The sequence below is a fragment of the Nelumbo lutea genome, chromosome 3 (genome assembly GCF_056320005.1).
Source record: "Nelumbo lutea isolate HS-2025 chromosome 3, American lotus-T2T, whole genome shotgun sequence".
Lineage (NCBI taxonomy): Eukaryota > Viridiplantae > Streptophyta > Magnoliopsida > Proteales > Nelumbonaceae > Nelumbo > Nelumbo lutea.
In genome coordinates this window covers 58,370,793-58,395,956 of record NC_142686.1, presented here as the reverse complement: position 1 = coordinate 58,395,956, position 25,164 = coordinate 58,370,793, and the positions used below count along the sequence as shown (strand labels likewise).

The following is a 25,164-nucleotide window of genomic DNA, read 5'->3' as shown; positions in this document are numbered from 1 at the left end:
TCCCATTTGCATCCCTTTTAACCCAACCAAACTGAGAGTTGAACTTCCTTGCAAGTGTGTCAATTTCTCTGAAAATAAACTTGAGCTTCCAAGGTGCTGATGTGATGTTTTTGGCCAAGAAATGACCAATAGAGAGTCTCCTTCAATTTCTAAGTCCGTTGTTCCTATCTGCTCAGACATCTTTAGAGTGCCACCACCACACCCAGATAATTTCTAAACACACCCCCATCCCCATGCCTGCCCTTCCAGGGTTGCTAAGAGAACTCCCATCGAAATTCAGTTTTAGTTTGTTCCGTGCTGGTGGCTTCCACTCCATGCTTTCAAGAACTTTGGGTACATCTGTTTATGCTATTTCAGCCCAATTCCTTGGTATCTCATTCGTGGAGTAGTTTCTAAAAATCTCCATGGTCTTCACCCAATGTCTGCTTTTTCCTGAAAAGAATGTTGTTTGTTCTCTCTTGGGAAATTTTTATGGCTTCGAAAACTTCCCTCCATTGTTTTGCTTTTTCCTGAAAAGATTCTTAGGTTTCTTTCCTCCCAAATAGTCCATACTGTAGCTGATTCTTAGGTTTCTTTCCTCCCAAATAGTCCATACTGTAGCTGCTCTCACTGCCTTTCATATACATTTTCCCCCTTTCTTCCGTTGATACAGGAAAGAGGGGCTGAATAGATTTACCACATCCTGTGGGGGAGCCCATCTGCATCCAAAGAGAGAGCAAACAACATTCCAAATACCAGAAGCAAAAGAGCAGGATAATAGCAAGTGGGTTAGAGTTTCACCACATCCCAAACAAAGGACACACATGAGGAGAGAGGCAATTGTTTGGCCTCCTTTTCTGTAGCACATCACAAGTGTTTACCTTCCCTAGGAACACTTCCCAACAAAAAGCTTGTACTTTTGGAGGGATCGGTTTAGTCCAAATTTCTCTCACTGGGAAGTTCACTCCCATAGGGTTAATATGAGTGAGCAAACCAAAGAAAGATGCACAGGAAAATAAACCATCAGAAGTTGGGGACCACACTCTACAATCAGCTATAGATTGGTCCAAGTAGACCCTCTCAAGTGTTGAAATCAACAGCACTAGAGACTCGCACTCATTTTTCCTCAACCCTCTTCTAAAGCCAAAATCCCAAGACACCCCTGATTCTGAAAGCACACCAAACCTAGCAACAGGTTTGTTTTTATAGTTTGATAAAGAGTAGAGGTCTGGGAAATTGAACATAAGAGGCACATCCCCAACCCAAAGGTCTTCCCAGAATAAAACTTTGTTGCCACAACCAACATCAAACCTGATAAATTGAAGAAAAGTTGGATATACCTCAAAGGTTGCCTTCCAAGGAGAGGATGGAGCTGCATTGGGGGCTAATTTTGCATCCCAACCGTTATCTGCATCACCATGTAAGCTTTTAATGACCCTGTGCCACAACCTTTCTTCCTCACAAGGGAATCTCCACAGCCATTTCCCTAGGAGGGCCTTGTTTTTCTTTATTAGGTTCCCTATACCTAATCCACCCTGGTTATTTGTCCATGTGTATTTCCTCCAAACAGAGGTAGGTCAACCAGCTCCCATCTCCTAATGAACTCTGCAAAACCCATCATTCCCCTCCTATTCTCTCTGTGACCTTTCTTCTCATAAGAAATTTTGATTGTATTAAAATCCCCCCCTATGACCCAAGGAAGATTCCATTTTCTTCTTGTCTCATCTAGTTCCTCCCAAAACAAACTTCTCAACCCCTCTTCATTTGGACCATAGACCACAATTAAAATCCATTCCCAATCTCTGTTCTGTGCCTGGAGGCATAAAGAGATCGAGAACTGCCCTACGAATTTGTCCTTCACTGAAACCACCTCAGTGTCCCACACCACCAGAATCCCCCCCCCCGAAGTTCTTTGAGCAGGAAGGGTTGCCCAATCACAGTTGTGGTCCCCCCAAATGCTTCTCACCACTGCCTGATTCAATTTTTCCATCTTTGTTTCCTGCAGACACAATATACCCGGATTCCATTTTTTCAAAAAAGCATTAGCCACCATCCTCCTACGACCAGAATTCATACCCCTTATATTCCATAACACTATCTTTAGCAACTCAATCTGTACACTAAAACTCTAAGTCTGATATGTACAAAATAAACCTCCCAAAAACTCTTCCAACCTTTCACCACCCCTTTCCCGATTTCTGACTTCTACTTGCACTTCCGGCCTTCTCATTTAGACCCCAAGCCAATCTGAACAGTTCTTTCTCTGTTCTTCTCCCTCTTTTCCCTTTCTCTTCTAGAACTTTTCCTTCAATTTCTTCTAGGTACTTCTTTGTCATTCCTTCCATCCCCTTCATTGGCACCCCTAGAAAGTCTACGATGCCTAGGAGCTTTGGCAACACCCAACTTGAAACTTCCACTCCCTCTTCTAACACCCGTTGAGGTACCCTCTGTTCGCTACCAAACCAATATGCCCTCTCATCCGCCAAGACTACTGCAAGTGGTTGTACATCTTCTTCATCAGCCATCTCATTGTGGAGAGAGTTGGCAATTTACCATTTGTGGAGAGAATGATTTTTAATCAATTATTCTCTCTTTAATTATTGACTAGATTTCCATCTTTAGGACTTGAGATGGGTTCTAGTTGGATTATTTCCATAACTCAATAGATTGTAATTCAAATTGAATTTGAATTTAAGTTTGACTTCAAAGTGGGTCCCTGATGGACCCTTCCACCATGCTAATGGATTTGTAATAGGAAAGCAGAAATGTTAGGCCCATGTACATATTTGAGAGTATGGGGTATGGTCCAAATTGAATGACCCATACTAAGGCCTTTGAGCAAATTTGAGTTTATGGGGGTAGGGCCCATTTAGGAGCCCATGAAAAATTTAATGTCTACACTGAGTTTGCCCCCTTAGAGGAATTTTGAAACAATTTCTGGTGCTCAAAAAGAAGATAATTGTTAGGAGAAGGGGAGATACAAGCAAGGTTCAAGATTTTCTCATGTATCGGCCCGTATTGGCCAATATGTATCATATCGGTGACCCACTGATATGCAAAATATATGAACTTTGGCATATCAGGGGGTAGAAAAGCCTTAAACCGATCCCTCTGGACAGGTTTTGAAAAAATAAAAAATAAAAAAAGGTGGTGTATGGGTTCGGAACACCCAATATGCCCATCCACCATATCGATGTGTATCGATAATTAGAACCTTGGGTACAAGGGGATAAGGGTGAAATATAGGGAGAGTTTGCAAAAGGGGGAAGAGAAAGATGAGAAAGTGATTTGATCAAGGAAAATAGAAGGAATTATGGATTTGGAAAAAAAAATAGTCGAAACTGAAGTCCAAGTAAGCAAGATACTAGGATTAACTTTTTTTTAAGGGGGTGAGATGTTGCAAGAAGATTGTTTTGGGAATTGGAAGAGAAATATCCTTTGAACATTGGCATATCAGGGGGAAGAGAAAGATGACGTGGTGATCTTTGATCAAGGGGAAACCTGATTGGTGAAAGTTGGTAGGGTTGCTGGGGGAGTGGATGGCTGGGCTATTCAAAAAAGTCAGCATGGAACAATAAAGAACAAATACGTTGTATGTTTTCAATTCTTTCCACTAGTGAATTATTCAGCCCATCCAGTTAAAGTGCCAACAAACCTGCTTCACAATACTAGATCTCCGGTCAGATAGTTGTGTGCTCAGAGGAGCAACAAGTTGCTTCAAGAGAGCAGGAAAGCATGGATAATCAGCAGCACCTGGTAGAACATTAAAATAATAAAAAAAATAAGTAACACTATTTTCTAACATAAAAACATTATTAACCTTGAGACCATCTTCAAAATTTATACCATATTCTAACATGGAAGAAAAAACATTGAATTTCCCATTTCAATTGCCAAAACAGTTCAAAAGATGATAAACCATGCACAATAGTCAACAGCAAAAGAAAGGTTAATAGCATTTCTTCCAGCCATGAATGCCCATGATTTTTTGGTACTTCATCGTCAATCCATAGACTAAACTTTTGTTTCTCTTTTTATCTTCATCAATATCCATAGATTAAAATTCATACAACGAACTATTTGGTGGCTCACAACATAACAAGTTTTTTTTTCCCTTTTTGATCAGTACAACATAGCATAATACACCAAGTTTTCCTCCAATCATACATAATACAATGTACCAACGCCAAACAACCAAATAGAGAATCTTAAGTGAATATTTACTCATTTACTATTTTAGACAGCATAACAAAAAAAAACACTTGAAAATATATTTAGCACTTGCAACAAATATAAAAATAGACAACACGATTCAAAGTTTTACAAGCATGCTGATTTTATTTACGCTTTCCAATGAATAATATTCACCCTCCTGATCTACCTCTGAATTTTTTTTGATCAATAACAGTAAATTTTATTGATAATTGAGAACTTAGAAAGTTACATAGAAAAGAAGCTAAAGAATCTTAACTCCCTACTATACCAATGTACACCCAAACCATGAAAAACTTGCAACACAGCCCAAAAGAGAGTTTTTGTTCACCCCTTGTCTAGCTAGCCCATCTGCCAAGGAATTTGCATTTCTTTTTATCCATGTGCAATGAACTTCGATGTCCTTAGTCATCCACTTAAACTTCCTCTTTTCATTGTTGTAAATCCAGAGCTTAGAGCTATCCTCTTTTAGCCAATTCACCACAATTTCAGAACAACCTTCTATGATCAGTTTTTTAATATGCATGTCCTTAGCCCTTTGGATCCCTTCAAGAGCTCCTAGAATCTCAGCCCTTAGAGAATCGCCCACCCCAGTTGGACCGGAATACATAGCTAAAAAGTTCCCTTTTCCATCTCTTATCACTCCCCCTATTCTGGAAGGCCCTGGATTACCCATGCTGCTGCCATCAAAATTCAGTTTGGTAAACCTTTGAGGTGGAGGTGCCCAACAAGAACTTGAGGTCTTCTTCACCGGAGCTGAATCTGCAATCTCCTTCCAATTTCTTATCATTTGATCAACTGAGAAGTCTGTAAACAGTTCTAAAGTTTTCAACCAATGTATCACCCTAACATGGATACTCTCCAAGATCGCTTCCAAGCTTCTCTCCTTATCTGAGAAAATCCGTGAATTTCTCTCCCCCCAAACAGTCCAACATACTGCAGCCCTAACACATCTCCACATGATCTTGGCCCTTTTTGTTGTCTAGGGAGGCATGGATGTGAATAAACTTTGCACATTCAAAGGAGGGGTCCACCTGCACCCAAACAAAGAAGTAAGCCATTCCCAAATGCCTTTAACAAACTGAAAAGAAATTAGTAAATGGTATCCAGACTCACCATCAGATTTACAGAGGACACACCAGTTAGGAGATAAACATCTATTGGGTCTTTTTCTTTGAAGTAAATCCCCTGTATTAACTCTTTCCAAGAAGGCTTCCCAACAAAAACTCCCAACCTTAGGAGGAATAGGTTGACACCACACCTCTTTAACCGGGAAGGACAAACCAATAGGAGAGGGGGGTAATAGGGCCTTAAAGAAGAAGGCACAAGTGTAGGACCCCGAAGGAGTGAGAGTCCAAATTCTATTATCTGCCTTTGTTGGAGCAAGGAAAACCCCATCTAGAACGGATAATAAGGCTAAAAGACAATCTAACTCTGTGCCCCTGATAGCTCTTCTCAAACCCAGGTTCCAACCAAAACCAGAAGGTGAATTAGAAGGTACAAGGAAGGAGGAAAATGGTTCATTTTTCATGGTAGAGATAGCAAAAAGGCCTGGAAATTGATCTTTCAAAGCGGAGTCCCCAACCCAAATATGTTCCCAAAATTTAGTGAGGTTACCCGAGTGCACATCATACCTTATCCAGGGAGAGAACAAGGGCAAAATAGCTTGAATAGCTTTCTAGGGAGATGCTCTTGTAGTCCTTGCAAGAATCCCAAAATCCCATCCATTATCTGCCATCCCATGAATACTACCCACTATCTTAACCCAAAGTCTTTCTCTCTCCAGTGAGAATCTCCATAACCATTTCCCTAGTAGTACTAGATTTCTGCTCCTTATATTCCCAATTCCCAGACCTTCCTCCTTCTTACTCCTACACATTATCTCCCACCTAACCCCACGGTCCTTCTTCTCCTCTCATGGCTCCCATAGAAACCCTCTCGTTAGTTTTTTCAGCCTGCTAGCCACCTTGACCGAGACCTTAAATATTGAAAAAAGTAAACCAAAAGGTTAGCAAGTGTGAACCTAATTAGAGTGATTCTCCCTCCCAAAGACAAATAGTTTTTCTTCCAGTTGGTAAGTCTCTTTTCAAACCTCTCCACAACAGGAGCCCAAAACTCATCTTTCTGAGGGGTATCTCCCAATGGTAATCCAAGGTAGTTTAGAGGCCAATTCGATATTACACATCCCAAAATGTCTGCACACTCACATAATTCCCCTTCTCCCATATTGACTCCAACTATACAACTTTTCTCAAAATTCACTTTAAGGTTTGACATTTGTTCAAACAGTTGTATAGTGAGCTTAAGATTTCTAATCCTATTGATATCCCCTCCTTCACAAAACAAAATTGTATCATCTGCAAACTACAAGAGTGTTATGTTTTCTCTTCCAACTCTCCAACCTCTTATCAAATCCATAGAATCTGCTTTGGAGATCAATCTCCCCAACACTTCTACAACCAATGTAAATAGGAAAGGGGATAATGGGTCTCCTTGTCTAATCCCTCTCCGGGCTGGAAAATAGTCAACCACTGTCCCATTCACCAGAATGGAGTAGTGATAATTCCTAATACACCCCAACACCCATTTGCACTAGATGTCTCCAAACCCAAAGTTAATCATCACCTCCAACAAAAAGGACCGATCAACCAAGTCATAAGCCTTTTCCAAATCTAATTTGCAAACCAGCCCTCTTCTCCTGGATCTCTTAAAATCCTCTAGACTCTCATTTGCTACAAGTATCCGATTTGTTATTTGCCTTCCCTTCACAAAAGATCCTTGGTTATTTGCTATGATTGCTGGGAGCACCTTCCTGATTCTAATGGACAGCACCTTAGCGATGATCTTATAGAGACTATTAACTAAACTAATCGGCCTGTAATCCTTCGGATGGGTTGCATCACTTTTCTTGGGTACCAATGCAATAAATGTGGAGTTCAGCCCAGGGTTAATCACACCTCTAGCATGAAATTCATCAAACACCAACCTTAAATCTTCTTTTAGAAACTCCCAACAATCTTGATAAAAAGCCATCGTAAAACCATCAAGGCCCGGTGCCTTTGATCTATCCATTGAAAATACTGCCTCCTTTATCTCTTCCAAATCAAATTTCCTTTCCAGCCACTCCCTATCTTCTATCTTCAGTGTTGGCCATTCCAATCCCTCAAGCCAAACCCTATTATTTAGGGGCCTTCTAAATATAGACCTAAAATGATCTACAAATGCTCCTGCAATTTCTTTTTGGTTAGTAATTGTTACCCCTTCAATCTTCAAACTTGAAATAGAATTTCTTCTCCTTCAGCTACTTGCCATGGCACGAGATAACTTAGTGTTCCTATCCCCCTCTTTCAGCCATTTGCATCTTGACTTCTGCCTCCAGCTTATTTCCTCCTGAAGAAGATAGTCCTCTAACTGTTTACGCAATTTCCATCTTTGTTCCTTATCCTCAATTGTTAGACTACCCCTCCTTTCTTTGCTATCCAAGTCTTCAATTTGTGTAATCAAACTATGCTTCCTTTCCCCCGGTCTCCCAAACTCTAATAGATTCCAATCCTTGATTTTAACTTTCAGATACTGTAGCTTTTTATGAAACCGCATTCCACTCCACTCTACTGTTGGGTTGCTCTCTGACCACCACTCTTTAACTTTCCTTATGAATTCCGAGTGTTCTAACCACAAGTTTTCAAATCTAAATGGTGCAGGACCTGCATTTCTCACCTCCTCCTTACAAAGTACAATAGGCCAATAATCAGAGGTCACCCTCAGAAGTGCTCTAGAATTCAAAGACCCCCAATGTTCTTCCAAATCATTTGAGACTAATAATCTAACTTGGAGAAAATTGGATTGACTTGGAGATTAGACCACGTATAACACCTTTGTGACAGTGGGATCTCTTTAAGTTCAAAAGCATCAACAAATTGATTAAATCTCCTCATACTTGTGGTAGGCCTCTGCCTAGGACTGTTTGTTTCTTCCAAGAATCTGATTACATTGAAGTCGCCTCCTAAACACAATGGCCCATCCCATAGTCCCCTTAAGTCAACCAATTCTTCCCATAATTTTCTCCTTTCTCTGTAATCATTCGGCCCATACACATTAGTTAGCACCCATTCAAAACCATCCTCCACTTGCCTAAATTTCAAGGAAACTGAAAATTGCCCTATCAACTCCTCCAAACCTATAACTACCTCATTCTTCCACATTGTCACAATACCCCCTACAGCTCCCCAAGAAGGTAAAGCCACCCAACTAATCCCCCTACCTCTCCACACACTCCTTGCCCCCATTGGATATCAAATTCTGCTCTCTTAGTTTCCTGTAACAGCACCACATCTGGATCTATTCTCCTAATGGCCTCTTTTATTACTGCTCTCTTCCTTGCACTACCCAGTCCCTTAACATTCCAGCTTATGATCCTCATTAGACTTTATTCTCCACCCCTTACACAAATTACTCTCACATGTTTCCTTTCCTCCTTTCCTTCCTAAGACCAAAACTTTTATCTCCTTCCACATCCTTCACCAGTCTTTCAGCCTCACTAATTTTTCTCCTTTTGGACTTGACTTCTTCTCTCTTTCTTTGTAAGAACCCTTTCAGATCATTTGGATCCTTCAATTTACATCCCAACTTCTGTACAAAAGTTGCCACTGAATCCTCACTGGACAACTCTCTTTTGTCTATCATTTTATTGCTCTCCTCTTAACCTAAGTTCTCATCACTACCTTCTTCCTTCTGGATTCAATTTACATCCCAACTTCTGTACAAAAGTTGACACTGAATCCTCACTGGACAACTCTCTTTTGTCTATCATTTTATTGCTCTCCTCTTGACCTAAGTTCTCATCACTACCTTCTTCCTTCTGGATTCCTTCTCCACTAGACTCTTCCGCCCCTTCCTTTTGTGGGTTGTTCACCCTCGCTTCCCCTCCACTTCCAACCTCACTCTCCTGACCCTCCCTACCTCTACTTCTACCAATTCCCCTTTCCACTCCTAAACATGCTGCAACCTTTGGACTGGGATTGGTATCTGGCACACAGGACACAGAGCAATCATTAGTAGCAAAAGCTGAATGGACACAGTTACCTGGGTTTTGTTGGGAAAAAGGAGGGGTACTGGAACTCGAAGCAGAAGCTATCAGGTCCGGAAAAGGTGTGTGAGAGTCAACTAACTCCTTGGCTCAAGTCTGAGGTGTTTGCCCTCCTGTCTCTTTCGTTATAAGTGAACTCTTCCCTCACCCACCTGTTTGTCCCCCACTGGTATATCTCTGTTATACTTCTGGGAAGTCTCGGATACTTCCTTATATGTATCTTATCTGTCATAGGGCTTTTGTAATGGATCTTCTGGGAATGAGCCAGAACTGTCACCCCAAACCTTATGGACGTGTTCAGTTCTGTTGAGAGTCTCATGATGTACAGGCCATTTTGAACAAGTTCCTTCATCTGCAACTTCTGTAAACAGGGAGCCGAGATTAAAAGTTGTTGCCACTTCCTCCACTGACAACTTGTCAAACTCAACACTTCCTATGCATGACAGTTAGTCAGAGTCTTCTTCCATTTCTCGTTCTTCCGATTGATAGTCTATCCAGCCCTCGTCAATATTCTCCTTCTCCTCAGAGCAATCTCTTGCATACCTGGGATTTGGCCGGTCCTGTGCTAGTTGACCTTCCCCATTTATTTCTGGAGCAAGGCGTGGAATCCACTGTAGAGAGCCTATGGCTTTCTTCTTCCGCTTATTCGAGACTGAATCAATGCCAAAACACCTCTTTGAAGAAGAAGATAGACAAGAATTGTCATCTACCAACCCAAACAACCTATCCTAGTCCACGTGCTTACTTAAACAATCACGTGGACACAGGCTCGACTTCTTGGTTGGCCGGTTCAGTCCATCAATTGGTTCGGACAAACCGGCTCACACTAAGCCTTTGACTGGCCCTCCCCTTTTCTTAACCACGTCAGCAAAGGAATCCCACTCCCCTAAAATTCCAGTTAAATTAAAAATTTTCAAAACACCTTTTAAAGGCTTGCGTGACTGTTGGTTTTCCATTGGCAACTTTTTAGCTTACCCTTTAAGCCTTTGCTGCCCTTCGTCCTATCTTGCCAAGACCTGTCTGCCACCTGTAACCCAGCCATCCACGCCATCTTCATCTTCTACCTTGGTTCTTTGCCCCCAGAGCTCCATCTCTACTTCTAAAACCAGCCATACTTTATACCAAACCTCATCGACAAATACTTTGATTGTTCTTGGGAGCAATTCAGGTTCTACCCCCTTGATCCTCACCTCCACAGCTCGATAATCTTGCAGCTTTATTTCCTCCATTTCCCCACCCAGCATCTTAAATATGCTTCCCAAGTTTGATTCGTTCCAAAGGTGGAAAGGAAGTCCGACCAGTTTTATAGAGAAACTTCCTCTGGTATGTACCATTTCATTAAACAACGGCCTCCAGTTCTGAATGTAAACCAATCCTTTGTAAACCAATCCTTCTTCGCATTCGAATGCTGTGAATCCCCTGTTTACCCCATCTTCAATTTTTAGCACTGCCTTCCTGTTAACAGCTTCAAGGCAACCTCAGTTTCTAGTTTTAGGTTATGCACCACAGATTTCAATAGCTTCCGCCAATCCTGTATATCCTTGCTGGATGTTATCACCATTCTTCGCTCCCAATCAACTTGCTCAGCCTCACACCAGATCTTCAACCCCCTATTTGAGCTTGCTATTGCTTTTCCGCAACAAACCGAGGTCTGCTTATAGGCCTGGCTCGAAGGAATAGGAGGGCTAACTCCATCACTCTGTTCCTGTTCACGCTCCTTATGCAGGTGGTTTTCAACTGCGGCAAGGAATTTTTGTAGCTCATCTGCAAATGTTGCCCATCCTTGTGTCTGCTTCCCTTCTGGTAAGCACACCATTTGTTTCCTGTCCCCAAAAAATTCTGTGATGGTAATAAACCATCCTTTCCTGTTACACTTCAGCTCCACCTCGTATCTCTTTCTCTCCATTTCTAAAATATTCTTCCATCCTACTATTCTGAACGACTGAAGTACCCCATCGATAAACCCCTTCAACCATAAAAGTGCTTCTTCAAACAACAGTATCATCGCCCTCCTGTCTTCTCTTACCTTTATATTCTTACCTCTGGCTCTACCACCCTCAAGTAATAGTTTCTTCGCTTCGATGTCAAGTTCAGTTTTCCATCTGTTCACTGTCTGAATAACTTTTCCACTTCCTCTCTCCATCCTTAGATACCAAATGACTTTGTGAGGGATAATCACAGAAGTAGAATTAGCACGTTTTCTTGCAAAGGATTTGACAGAGCAGCAGCTGGATTTATCCTGTTTCCAAATGTCATGAGAATCTAAGTTCAACAGGTGTCTTTGCAGGGTAAGTAGTAGCTCTACCAATGACCAATTTCCCAATGTAGGACCATTACCCATGATCTACCTCTGAAAATTAGAAAAAAGGAAGAAACTAATCTTAAGACCTTATAGAGGTGGGTGTTGCACATCCCACATGGCACCTTCTATCTTTTACCCCCTCCCCCAACCTTCAAAGTAAGGGTTACAAACTGAACAGCACATATACCATTTGCTCCAGGCTGAGTTGAGTGATGATAGAGAAAAAGGGAAGTTATAATTACCTTCTTTACATCTCCAGATGGTTGAGTGAGGCTAGAAGGGCACATATATTATGAAGACCTTCTTTCCGTTCTCTAAATTGCATTAGACCGATGGCAAAACACCTCGAAAGTACCTTTACATCTCTCCCCCTCCCTCCCTCACAGCAGGTGGCATGTAATTACAACAACTTCATTCACAGAAGCCCACAAGAAAATAAAAACAGAAAGCACTTGCAACCCAACCTTACCATATGCCTGAACTGCGAAGGAATTTGGTCCTGAGATTTCATCCATAATATGATTGTTTAACAATCCCCTTCCACTTCTAAATCCCTTAATCACTGCTGCAATAACAGTTTCAGACCTTGAAGTAAAGCCGTCAATTCTGCCCTTAGAGTGTTCCCCAACCCAGCTGCCTCCAAATAACTGAAAATTAAATTACCACCACAATCCCTAAACACTCCCCCCACTCCAGATTCCCCAGGATTCCCAAGGTGGAAACCACTCCACGTCTCCACCATCCTTTCAGGCACACTGCTATGAAAACCAGCAAAACAAGTATATTCCACCTACCCCCTGAGCAGGTCATTGAAATTCACCCCATTAAATTCTTTACAAATCAGAGCCCAATGTGCAGATTTTATTATTGTGAGTTCAATCAATTCCTCCACCTATTTATATTGAAGTTCTAGCATTGATTTCCCCCCCATAATCCCCATGTAACTGCCCCTCGCACACATGCCACAAAATTTTCTGTCATGGCATTGAGCATCTTATTACATTTGATCCAAAGAGGTCCTCAACATCAGCGGGTGAAATGCACACTTCCCCAACCAAGGAGAAAAAATGTTGCCATACTTGAGAAGCGTACGAACAGTAAAGGTGGTTGGCACTTTCCCCATTCTTAGAGCATAGGACACACACATGAGGTGAAAGAGACCAATTCTTTCACTTTCTTTGGAGTATCTCACAAGTGTTTATGACTTGATTAGCAGCCTCCCAACAAATAATGATTTCTAGTTAACAGTAAAGGTGGTTGGCATTTTCCCCATTCTTAGAGCATAGGACACACACATGAGGTGAAAGAGACCAATTCTTTCACTTTCTTTGGAGTATCTCACAAGTGTTTATGACTTGATTAGCAGCCTCCCAACAAATAATGATTTCTAGTTCTATTTTCCACTTGCTCCATGTTGAGGATACAGGAGCAAGCCAATAGAACATTTTTTAACAAGCAAAATCTAACAAATGTTTATGACTTGATTAGCAGCCTCCCAACAAATAATGATTTCTAGTTCTATATTTCCACTTGCTCCATGTCGAGGATACAGGAGCAAGCCAATAGAACATTTTTTAACAAGCAAAATCTAACATCACTTTCTCCTGTAATCATAAATAATAGATAAGACATGATGATAATACACAAACCTCCAAAGACAAGGCCTTCAACCCTTTGCATAGCAGCTATACGGAGAGACCAATCCTTCTCTGGTACAAGAGTAGATGCAATCTTTTCTATCTCTCTTATTAACTCCTTTTCAGAATACACTTTAATAGGGTCTACAGGTTTTTCTGTGGCATCGCTTTCTCCTATACAGCACAATGGAACAAACATTGTAAGCTTTACAGCTGCACCATATAGCATCCTAATTGTAGAAGAAAGCAATCACAATTCCTTGCCCATTTAATAGAAGTTCAAAGTTCAGATAACAAACATAAGCATTAAAAGCCCAAGAATATTCTCGTGAAACCAAAATCTAACATAATAACAAGTACTAGCAGACAGACCTTCTACTAGAATATAAGATCGAAGTCATTAGTCAAAATAATTATATCTGAATGATCAGCTTAAACGAATGACCCAAAAAAACATGAATATATTGTAACATTTCTGATATATCATTAATAAATCATTTCTTATTCATCAAAAAAAAAATCATGGATATATTCATGATAGTGCATAACAAATGAGGCATGCAAACAATTGAAACAATAGCTCAGTGATCACTAATGCTTGGACCATGTGCTAACTTATTGAATTATTATTCAATTTTCTAGTAGATTATTATTTATTGGCTTAAACAATTAAAGTAGTTCACTAAGTAAAGCTAACCATAGGGAACAAAAAGATAATAAAGTTACCAAGTAGATCATTACATCAATTTACAGTACCATGATGTAAATGGAAATCTATTTTCTAATCCATATACCATGATTTTACATTGAGAAAAATAAAACCTAGTGCACCAAATAATAGAATGATATGCACAATGAATACTTGTTAAGTGGGACTACTGACTAGGGATGCAAATGAACCAGATCTTGATTCAATTCGACTTTGAATCTGATCCAACTGTACCAGATTTGAATACCCCTTATCCGATTATTGAAATGAATTGGATCAGAAAATGTGATCTGTTTGCCTAGTGGATTGAATTCAAAGGGTTCGATCCAATAATAAAATGTGTATACATGTTTTGTATACTTTATGCAATTATTAAGTAATATATACATTTGGCATTTGATTTGAAAAAAAAAAAACATTTTAACCTAATACGGCATACCAAATCGAGTCTCAAAAATCTCTCTTTGAAAAAGAGAGCCTCAAGACTTCACCCCTGTTTGGTATCACTTATTTTAAGTACATATTTGAATAAGTACTTAAAATAAGTGACAGCATCACACAATAAGTGGCAAATAAGCACTTATTCTCATTTGGTGAAAAAGGAGTAAGTGCTTATTTTAAAAATAAGTACTTGAAAAAAGCAATCTAGAGGCTGCTTATTTTAGGCACTTATTTCATATTTTTGGGATAAAACTGTTCCCATCGTTTTTTTATTCCTTTGAGTTCCCTCAAGTTAGGTAAGACAATTGAATTCCCTCAGGTTAGGTAAGACAAAAAAGGCAGAGGGGTCAATTGGTGCCTGAGGCGCAAGGCACAAGGCGAGGCGCACACCTTTTTAAGCAAGGCGCAAAAATTAAAAAAAAAATCAAAAAAATGTCAAAAATTCAAAAAAAAATTAAAAAATATATTAAACATAATATTAATAAGTATAAACTTTAATTTTAAAATAAATATTTTAAAAAACCTATTATCTAATATGAAAATACATAAATATAACATGTAAAGCATATTCAAATGAGAATTTAAAAATCAAATCAAATATATAAAATATTTTCAAGCATATAAAATCCACAATCTCTTTTTTTTCTCAATTGCATTACTTCAAGTAGCTAATGTGATGTAAAACATATTACATTCCTGATTCTACGAGCCGCCTTTTTCCCACGCCCCTCGAGGCAAGCCCAAACAAGCCCACATTAGGTCTTAAATTCTTAGTTCTCACACAAAAAATAATGATTTTATAGTTTTATTGCTTTTCAAGAAGATATGTTATTAAGATGAATGAATGAACAACATTACCAAATAGGGTCGTGGCACAAAGGCCATGCCGCTAGACATAAAAATAAAAAAATAAAATATAAAAAAAGCAAAAAAGCATCAAAGTTTCAAAAGGCGCACGCCTGGGCTGAGGCACAAGGTGCACCAGGCGTGCGCCTTTTGAAAGGGCTGCACCTAAGACCTAGGCAAGGCGCCAAACCTGAAATGCGCCTCGCCTGTGCACCTAGGCGCGCCTTTTAAATCACTGCTCCAGATCTGCAATTTTTATCCATTTTGGGCAAATCTCCATGGCAGTTCCATCTTACCATTGTGTCTTGCCACCATGTTCTCCAGATTTGTGATTGGGAAGTAGATAAACCACCTAGCTAGCAGCGCTCTCTAGTTTAAGTTATTATTATTAATAAGAAATATTTTTACTGATGGTGGAAATGGAATACAAAATTTAAATTTGTCTTAAAAAAGAAAATGTTTTCCATAATGTAGTCAAGGTTAACCCATGATGTAACAATTAAATAATGAAAAATTAAAAATAGATAGAAATACTAAAAGCTATAGAAAACAACAGAAAAGTTTATAGAAAAATTAGGAGACATCCATGATATAATACATTGATCATATTATACAAAAATAAATGTCATAATTAAATAATAAAAGTTTAAAATTAGATAGAAAATATAAAAGATTATAGAAGAAATTACAAAAAGTAGACACATCTTTGATATTATTATTGTTATTATAATTATTACTATCTAAAATTGCCATGTGCAACATATGTGCACATTTACTAGTTTTGTTTAAGAAAACAATAAATATCGAAAAATAATTACTTGTAATGATGATAACCACCTAGCCAGCAGCGCTCTCTGGTTTGGTTATTGCATATATGTATAGAAAACTTTCAAGGACCCACTCCCTTCAGTGCCTAAAGTTTTTTTTTCTTTTTTACAAATCTACCTTCTCTACATCATTTACTATCTTGAAATGTAAGAATATAACATCTTTTATAGTGAAGTAACCACTGAGATTTCTCACACACAGAAATAAAAGATAAATGGGTAAACAAATAAGAAATAAGAGAAGGATCATTGAATATTGATGGTGAGTGCACCGCACATGCTTTCACAGCAAGAAACTTTTGACAGTCCTACCAATTTCCACCCATTAAAAATTTAAACCCTCATGTCCATTACTGTGAAGGTGCATGTGTTCAATCTTACAACGTCCCAGTCTTTAATATCATCATGTTTCTAGTAAAGGATTAAACAAGATACATGTGTTTTTTGTCCTAAAGTAACATGCATTTTATTTCTTGCGGGGGGGAGGGGGTATTTAAAGAGAGAAGAAATGAAGAATCACAATATCCTCCACTTCCAGATAATCCTAGGCATCGAGAAAAACATGGAAACAAAGAGAACTAAGGCAGATTTAACAATGGTAGGAATAAGGAACTCTCATAAGTCATAACATAAATCTAAGATTGTCAATGGGTTAGGTTTGGTCAGAGCAAGATCAGGGTAGACCTAATACTGAACTGACAACAATATCTAGATACCATAGGGTATGGGAACAACAGGCCCAGAACCAACCCTATTATCAATCAGTCTTATCAGGTCAGCCATGATGCCCAGATACATGTACATGGGAGACATATCATGTCAGATAATTCAACTTTTAGTGTAAAGCCTGCATTCGGTACCTTGTCCAGTCAAGTCCTTGCCATATCTTGATAAACATAACCAACCCTATTATCAATCAGTCTTATCAGGTCAGCCATGATGCCCAGATACATGTACATGGGAGACATATCATGTCAGATAATTCAACTTTTAGTGTAAAGCCTGCATTCGGTACCTTGTCCAGTCAAGTCCTTGCCATATCTTGATAAACATAACCAACCCTATTATCAATCAGTCTTATCAGGTCAGCCATGATGCCCAGATACATGTACATGGGAGACATATCATGTCAGATAATTCAACTTTTAGTGTAAAGCCTGCATTCGGTACCTTGTCCAGTCAAGTCCTTGCCATATCTTGATAAACATAGTGGACTCAACCCCACCTACATTTACCTACTAACTATTGTACAAATATAGAGGTAGCAGATATTTATACAGTATGAAATATCATAAATTCACAATATACATATATTATCAGTTATGAACGAAATGATTTGGTCAGGGTATAGACAGTAACAACCCAATTAATGATTGCGCTCAGAAAATGTGACCCATAACCAACAAAAATGTATGCAAGCATCAACAGGCCTAGATGATAGCACCAGATCAGGTCTTTTAAGTTGACCTGGCCCATTGACATGCCTAGTAACATTAATGAAAGTGGGAGATTGGTGTCAGATTCAACATGATATTTAAGGTCAAATCCTGCTAACCTCCAGATAGGGACATCTCGCGTGTGGAACTTTTGGCCTTTGGACTGCTTTTTTTCTGGTTAAGACTAGCAGGCCTCAGCTCCCCAGTGGTGAAATGACCTGAAAGTCCATCTGAAGAACGAACCTTTGGTTCAATCCTTGCAAGCCTAGCATTAATATCTTTTACCTGCAGAACAATAATTTCATATTAAAGAGAATCATTAAAGACACCAACTAGTGAATCATATAGCTTCTTATTAGATAACATAGCCCTAAAGTACATAAAATTATGATAAGCATCATAACTGAAAAATCACAGTACTCTACATTTAATCAAGATGAGAGTGTTAAAGAATCCAGTGATCACCATAGATATAGGAAGATTATGACGTTGTAATTCATCACGGAACTGAGGCCCAGCTTGTGTATACATTTCCTGAAATAGCAGAACTTAGCCGAAATTAATTCAATTACATGCCGCAATCTATTTAGTTAACAAATTTGCAACAGTTAGAACATAAACACACTTGGAAAATAACCACCAAATCTTCAACCGAAGCAAACTTGGAATTGTGCCCATATAAAAGCAATATTACCGAAACCTTCCAGGAAAGAAAAACAACATTTTGCCACTAGAAGTATTAATCTTATGAATGCAATCATCAATACTTGATTCAGTAAACCAATCTAACTCATTAGGTTATAGAACACCATAAAAATTAAAAGAATCCAAGTACCCAACAGAATTTCACACGTTTGTAGGTTATCTACTGTAGAGATGATAAGGCCGAATGGGCCTTAATCTTTTCTTTTTTATTTGTGCTGTTAATAATGTGTTATGTTTAGTTAGTGAACCTTAGTTTATGGGCCAGTTTTGTTTTCTTTTTATTATCTTCATTGAGTAGCTCCCCACTGAGGTCACCTTTGCAACTGTACCTGAATTACAATCAGGTTTAATAGAAAGTGTTAGGGGACTTGAGAAAACAGACAGCTCTCTTATTTCTCCTTTTGAACTCTCTTCTTCCACCTTTCTTTTCTATGGTTCATTTTTAAATTTATTGCAGGTGTTAGATTAGAGAATTGATTGGATGATTGATTGACAACTTTTACAGTCAAGTTTAGGGAAGTTTTTGGAGATGAATATAACGCCCAAGACAGGTTATTGGAGATTTTCCCAAAAACCCTAGCTAACTGGAGAAAATGAATTAAGGGGTCTATAGACAGTTTGAGGCCAACACTTAGGGATTCTAGAGTTCCTGGTAGGAACGGTCAGACTCTCTTTCTCCCATGTTGTTGGGTTCTGTGAAACCCTACTTTTGGGTGATTGAAGAGTAGTTTTGACTTTAGGGTAGTGGTTCTTGGTTAGTAGCACCCTATTTTTATTTTCATTTGTTTTTGTTTATCCAATGGAATAAATTAGAGGAGAGACAAAACAACCTACAAACTCTGGGTTTGACCAAGGAGGGTCTGTACTGTTAGGGGCAATAACCACAACGAAGTTAGATGGAACCAATTATCTAACATGGTCTCAATCAATTGAGATCTATGTCCGCAGTAGAGGGAAATGGGGATGCACTATAGATGCCAAGACTCATAGGAAGTTAGTATTTGAGGAATCAGATCTTTGAGTTCCTTACGGACTCAACCCCGAATATGATATTGTCAGACAAAACATTTTAGCAAAGGATGAGGTAACCCTATCTCAAGCTTATGCTATGGTCAGTAGTGAGGAGAGTAGGAGGTAGGTCCAGATTGCAAAATCCCTATTCGATCACTTTGCTAATATTGAGATGAAGCCAAGGGGTTCCACTGAGAAAAAGGATGTTGTGTGTGAATACTGTAAGAAGCATAGTTGTCAAGGTGACAGCGACAATGCACCTTTGGAGGCTCACCTCGCCTAAGTGCCAAGCAGTTTTGTACATTGTGTTACAAAATACTTTTATATTTGTCCCACGTGTTATTTTCTTGCCACTCAATAAGATAATATAACCCCTGTTTGATTTTCAACTTAAATAAATTTAGAATAAGCAATTGTTCTTGGTTGTATTTTGTGAATTGAAATGCCACGCTCTTGTATATATCTATTTCTTCCTTTTCTGTTTTTGTTATATTGTCTTAAAATCCAATGACCAGTGGATCATAACTGAACTGATAAATACTTGGTTTTTTAATTGAATCAGATCGGATCAATTATAGAGATCTGACTCTCTTGGCAAATTCAAATTCTAATTGATCTTTCATAGATCCATCAAATATCCGAATTAGATATGGGATATATCTTATTGAATTGAATTCGGATATACTAAACTTGGTGCTGGTTTTGGATATCCAGAATCTTAGGAGGGTGAACTGGATATAAGTAGGGTTTTTTCACTTCATTTTCTCATTCTTTCTATTTTTTCTCCAGTTAAAAATCATTTATATATATATATATATATATATATATATATATATATATCTTATTTTTTTCTATTTTGTACAAAAAAAAAGTAAAAGAATTATGTATTTGATATGTTTAAGGATTTTTTATTTATAAAGGTATTTGACTGCATAGTTCATCAATATAAGCATCAAATGAATGATGACATAGGTTGTTCCCACAATAGCAATATAGATAACATCATCTTCAGCAACTAAAGGCCAAAGGAGACTGAGGAGAGAAACAAGAGAATTATATGAGTCACAAACACAATTGCAGAGCAACATTTAAAACCAAGTTCAACTCTAGCTTGCAATATAATTGAATCAATTAGGAAGTGCAATCAAGTCTCAAGAAATACACATTTTCAAGAACCATTATGCAAAAGGATTGCACTCACCTCAATACATGATATAGCTGCTTCCCTGACACCCGGATTTGTGTCATTCAGCATCTGAAGAATCTATATGCACAGAAAAAACTAAATAAATACAAGAACAAAATTCTGATATTAGGAATATATATATATATATATGCAGCATAGGAAAATGCATGTGTGCATGGCATTGGAAAATCTAGTTGCAGAGAATCTACATACAGGAGGAAGTATAACTCGCTGCAGGGGCAGCTCAGTAGATGAAAAGAGACCAACTGCTGATGAGACAGTCCTTGCAAATTCTTCCCTTACTCTCCAACTCTTGTGTGTCCAGGCGTACAATCCAGCTCTTTCAACAATGATTGTTGGAGAAGATACCTGTAATTTTATACAGCCATCACTAGTTTCAGTTCCATATTCGATGATAAAACAGCCCTATTTCCCAATAAACGGATTATCAAATGCAATATATGGAATATAATCATCGTTTAAACTTCTATGATCAGTCCTTTTCCTTTCAAACCAAGGAATTCGGAACTTTAATTGGTGCAAGTCGAAAGGTCCAACCAAAGATGAACAACTGAGATGGATTACTCATCCTTAAGTGACCGAGTATTTTAAAAAGAGGAATTCCAAGACCCGACTGGGTTAGAAGAAGCAAAGAGAAAGTGCGAAGGAAAACATCGAAATTGAAAATAATGGCAGAAGCAACAAAATGAAAACCCAACTCCATGAATACAGCTGTAATATGTTTTGTCCAATTTCATCGTCATGACTCATGTACAGTGAATTAAGCATAAAAAACTCCAAAATTTACATAGTTTGCGCAAAAATATTGACAGATACAAGAAAAAACAATCGACCAGTTTCTAATAAACAAAGCCGAATGGAACATTCCAACATAACAGATTTTATTTTACTTAAAATGATCAATTAGATTAGACAGAACCATAATTAATTCATTATAAACACCAAAGCTTAACCTCCATGAGAGTAAGCAACAATCTCCGAGCAGCATCGCGAACCGGCTGCTTCCCATCTCCCAACCTTTCCCCGACAGCCGGGACAAGCCCATTGAAATGGAGCTTCAAATGCTCTCCAGAGAGCACAGCAGCAGAAGCTAGGGCTTGCAGAGCACCCTGAGAGACCCTAAAATTGTTATCTTTCAGGAGATCCATACAACAGTCGACAAGCGAAGTGACCTCCGCCGATGACAAGCTCTTTCTAGAAGCTTCTAGAAGTTGGTGGAGATGTTCGACGCCCGCCATCCGCTCCTTGGTGTCCTTGGCGCGCGCCATCTCCAGTGCCTCCTCCATGGCCGAGGGGACTAGGGTTTTCGGATCTGGTGGCGAGACTTCAGATCTGCTCTAGATTTAGCGGATGGGTGCCGCTAAATTTAGAGGATCTCGCTAAATTTGGCGGAGGTGGAGGAGGAGGTGGGAGTGTAAAGAAGTTAAGACAGTGACGGAGAAATGCAGAGGCGAGGAGAGGGAGAGAAAGAACGGTAAGTAAAAATTTGGTCGAAAGGTTGCTAGATTGACGGAACGGATGATATATCTGTCTATCTGCCTGGTTCGTGTATTTAAAAGATTACCTCTCATTTGTGTGTAATTTACGGAATTATGCCACTGTGGATTCTACTGTTCCAGTGCACTGACTGCGGTTTCCTCCTGTACGAAACACGCTGTTCTTTTTCCCTTATGTTTTACCGTTGCCTTTTCGGTTTTCAAGAAAGATATGTCGCGAAATTGCCCCTTGTTTTATGGATTATTTACCGCACGGTTTGATGATTGGTAGGGATGAGCACACTTCGGTTAAAACCGAATAGTCGAACCAAATTTCGGATCGGTTAGTTCAGGTATTCGGTTCGGTTGTAAACATGGTTTCTTAGAAGTATGGGTTTCGGTTTTGGTTATTGTATTTAATGAGCGCATTAGACAATTTCAAAAAAATGCAAATCCCCTTCTCCTTCGTTAGTTCGACGGTTCCTCAAAAAGTTTTTAGTCAAAAATTAAAACTCTAGTGTGATGCTGGCGACCTTTGGAGTTTGGGGGGTTTCATCTTCCGTTATCTACCACCGGCGACATCAGTTTCAAACTTTCAGCTAGACTCGATGTGGCTGAATACAACATTAGCCAATAAACTCTTGAAACCATCCTTAAATTTTAACCATTTTGTTATAAACCCATAATGTATAGTCATTCACTTCAATAGAGAAAGGCGATGTCAAACCATTTTGCATCAAGCCAATGATGTATGATTGATCACCATTCACCACTGGCATCGTCTTATCGTCTTATCAATTTTTGTAAATCATTTGTAAATTGGGTAAATCTCTTAAATTTGTGAAATTGACTAACTCTACCCTTATTATTTACATATTATCTTAAAGTACCCTTAAGTTTTCTAACAATTGTCTAAAACCTCCCTCACCGTTAATCGTGTGTCACACTATATTCACATGTAAGATCATGTGAATGATAATTATTTTAAAATTCCTAAAATACCCTTATTGTTCACCACAATTTGTTGGAAGTTACGGCAATGGTGGTGATTTTGGTAGCATTATCGCAGGCGACGGCAGCCACTACAACTTCCAAACGGCAAAAGTTTGGTGGGAAGCTGAGCCACCCTCCAAAGTGGATGATTTGATTAAGAACTTTTGTGTTCTCTCCCTTCTCTTAGTGGATCTCAAACAAAATGTCAAAAAATTAAGGTCTTATGAGTTATACGGGGATTGGATTTCTCAGAATCCAATTCATCTAAAGAAGTTGAGAAAAATCTAAGCTCTGGGTTTTTGAGTGTTTTCTCTGATAACCAATTAGAATTAGAATTCAAGGGTCTTTCAACTAGATAAGCAAGGGTTCTGGGCTTAGTTGCGGAAATTGAGTAGAACCTGATGTCTGCTCTCTATTGTTATTCCAATTGGATGATTGGGTTCTGCGCCAATCTACCAGAAAAATTCTAATGCTGAAAAGTCGGTGCCAATTACATGGAACAAATAATAGAGTCATGCTCCGTCTTCATTGTTGTCCTCACACTTGGGACGATATTCTCGAATCACTTCCAAAGATTGATAACCATTTCTTTAACCTAACTCAAATGAACTCTCTAAGAAATCTACAACTTCTAGACAATAAAAGCAATGTTCAGAACATTGGCGCATGAAAATTTGATTGTGTAAGTTTAGGTAAGATGGGTTATTTGCCCCAACTCATTCCCAGTGATCCAAAACAGAGGTATACATACCAACCATGCCTCCACTTCCCCAAGTGGATTCTCCACCGGATAAATTTGGAGGGTCTTCCATAGAAGTCAAGTGCAGAAGTTGAGAGTGAGTTGAGATCACAGCAAGTTGACAATTCTTGTTTCTTGCAATAGCAATAGCTAAGCTCAAACTTATTTGCTCAACAATTACCGAGCCAATTGATCCATTTAGGTTTAGATACTCTGTAGCTGACATTAGATGCTTTGGATACAGACAGCAAGACAGAAGCTTGAATCCACTTGGGGCATTTGGAGAATTAAGAAGAAACAGTGAAAGTGAGTACAAGACAGAGAACGAATAGTACGTTGTGGCGATTTGGCCCGATCTCGTGGTCCGGGGACACGTGTGTGTGACCTGGCCCAATGAACAGCTCAGGCTAACAAGCACGACCGCGACTTCACGGGAGAGACACGTCGAGTCCAACGCTGGCCACTCGGCAAGTTAAGCAACTCGCCGGGGACTGACACCTGGCCAATTCTGACTCCCACCAAGTGTGGAAGGTCCCAAGTTCCCCCCGGGACCCGAGCTCCCCCTTCCCAAGGAGGGAGCACCCCGGTTTTTGGCTAAGTATCCCAAAGGAGGAGCACCTCGGAACAGCACCGCTCTCAGCACAAGCACCTCGGCACCCCGGTTTTTGGCTAAGTATCCCCTCTCCTCTGTCCCCAGATCTCCTCACGGTCCCCATGTCCAAGGACTTCAAGCTCTCACCGTTGGACAAATAAGATGGGTCCTTCGACCCCAATGACCACGTTGACGCCTTCCAGTCCCAGATGCATCTGGCTAGGGCGAGTGAATCTTGCATGTGCATGGCCTTCTCCACTACGTTCAAGGGAGTGGTCCGCGCTTGGTATTGAAACCTCTCGCCGGGCTCGATAAGGAGTTGGGCGCAGTTCGTGAAGGTCTTCATCTCCCACTTCGTCACTAGCAAGAGATGCCTGAGGACCGAAGAAAGTCTCCTCAGCATAGTCTAGAGAGATGGAGAGTCCATCCAGAACTATGTCAAGTGGTATGACGCTTGCCTACAAATACCCGACCTGGACCCTGTAGTTCGGCTTACGGCGGCCAAACAAGGTATCACCCACAAAGAGTTCAGATGGCACATGATCGTCAACCAGCCCAAAATCGTGACCGAGTTCCTCGAGCTCGCAGATCAGTTCATATGAACAGAGGAGGAGATCAACCAGAAGGGCGAGCACACCCCCAAAAAAGAAAAAGGGAACCGGAACCCCCGACTCCTAATGACTACAAGAAGAAGGATCAAGCTCGGGGGGCAAAGCCAGTTCAGTCTTTCCGAACTCCGGCAGCAGAAAGGGTGTTTACACCCCTCAACACGAAGCGGGCCGAGATCCTCATGGCAATTAAGGATGCCCCGTATGTAAAGTGGCCACCTTGGCCCAAGGCTGATCCTAATGTTAGGAACAAGAACTTATACTATAGTTTCCATAGAGATCACGATCATAGCACCAAAACTTGTAATAACCTCCGCGATGAGATAGAAGAGCTCATCCGTCATGGATATTTGAGAAAT

General features: G+C 39.6%; 1 protein-coding gene and 1 pseudogene across 1 annotated transcript in view; one reads left to right on the top strand and one right to left on the bottom strand.

The window, feature by feature from the left end:
• Nucleotides 1-21,926, bottom strand: part of LOC148865166 (CLIP-associated protein-like) — a 48,051-nt gene extending 26,125 nt beyond the window's left edge. Inside the window, exons 1-7 of the mRNA XM_088980220.1 lie at nucleotides 21,352-21,926; nucleotides 20,591-20,746; nucleotides 20,393-20,455; nucleotides 17,941-18,009; nucleotides 17,595-17,760; nucleotides 13,229-13,390; nucleotides 3,635-3,732 (exon numbers count right to left, since the gene is read on the bottom strand). Of these exons, the coding sequence (XP_088836346.1) occupies nucleotides 3,635-3,732; nucleotides 13,229-13,390; nucleotides 17,595-17,760; nucleotides 17,941-18,009; nucleotides 20,393-20,455; nucleotides 20,591-20,746; nucleotides 21,352-21,684 (1,047 nt within the window). The 5' untranslated portion in view covers nucleotides 21,685-21,926. The remainder of the gene's footprint in view (nucleotides 1-3,634; nucleotides 3,733-13,228; nucleotides 13,391-17,594; nucleotides 17,761-17,940; nucleotides 18,010-20,392; nucleotides 20,456-20,590; nucleotides 20,747-21,351) is intronic.
• A 986-nt stretch (nucleotides 21,927-22,912) lies between these two features.
• LOC148865165 (NAC domain-containing protein JA2-like) lies at nucleotides 22,913-23,937 on the top strand (annotated as a pseudogene).
• The last annotated feature ends 1,227 nt before the right edge of the window (nucleotides 23,938-25,164 follow it).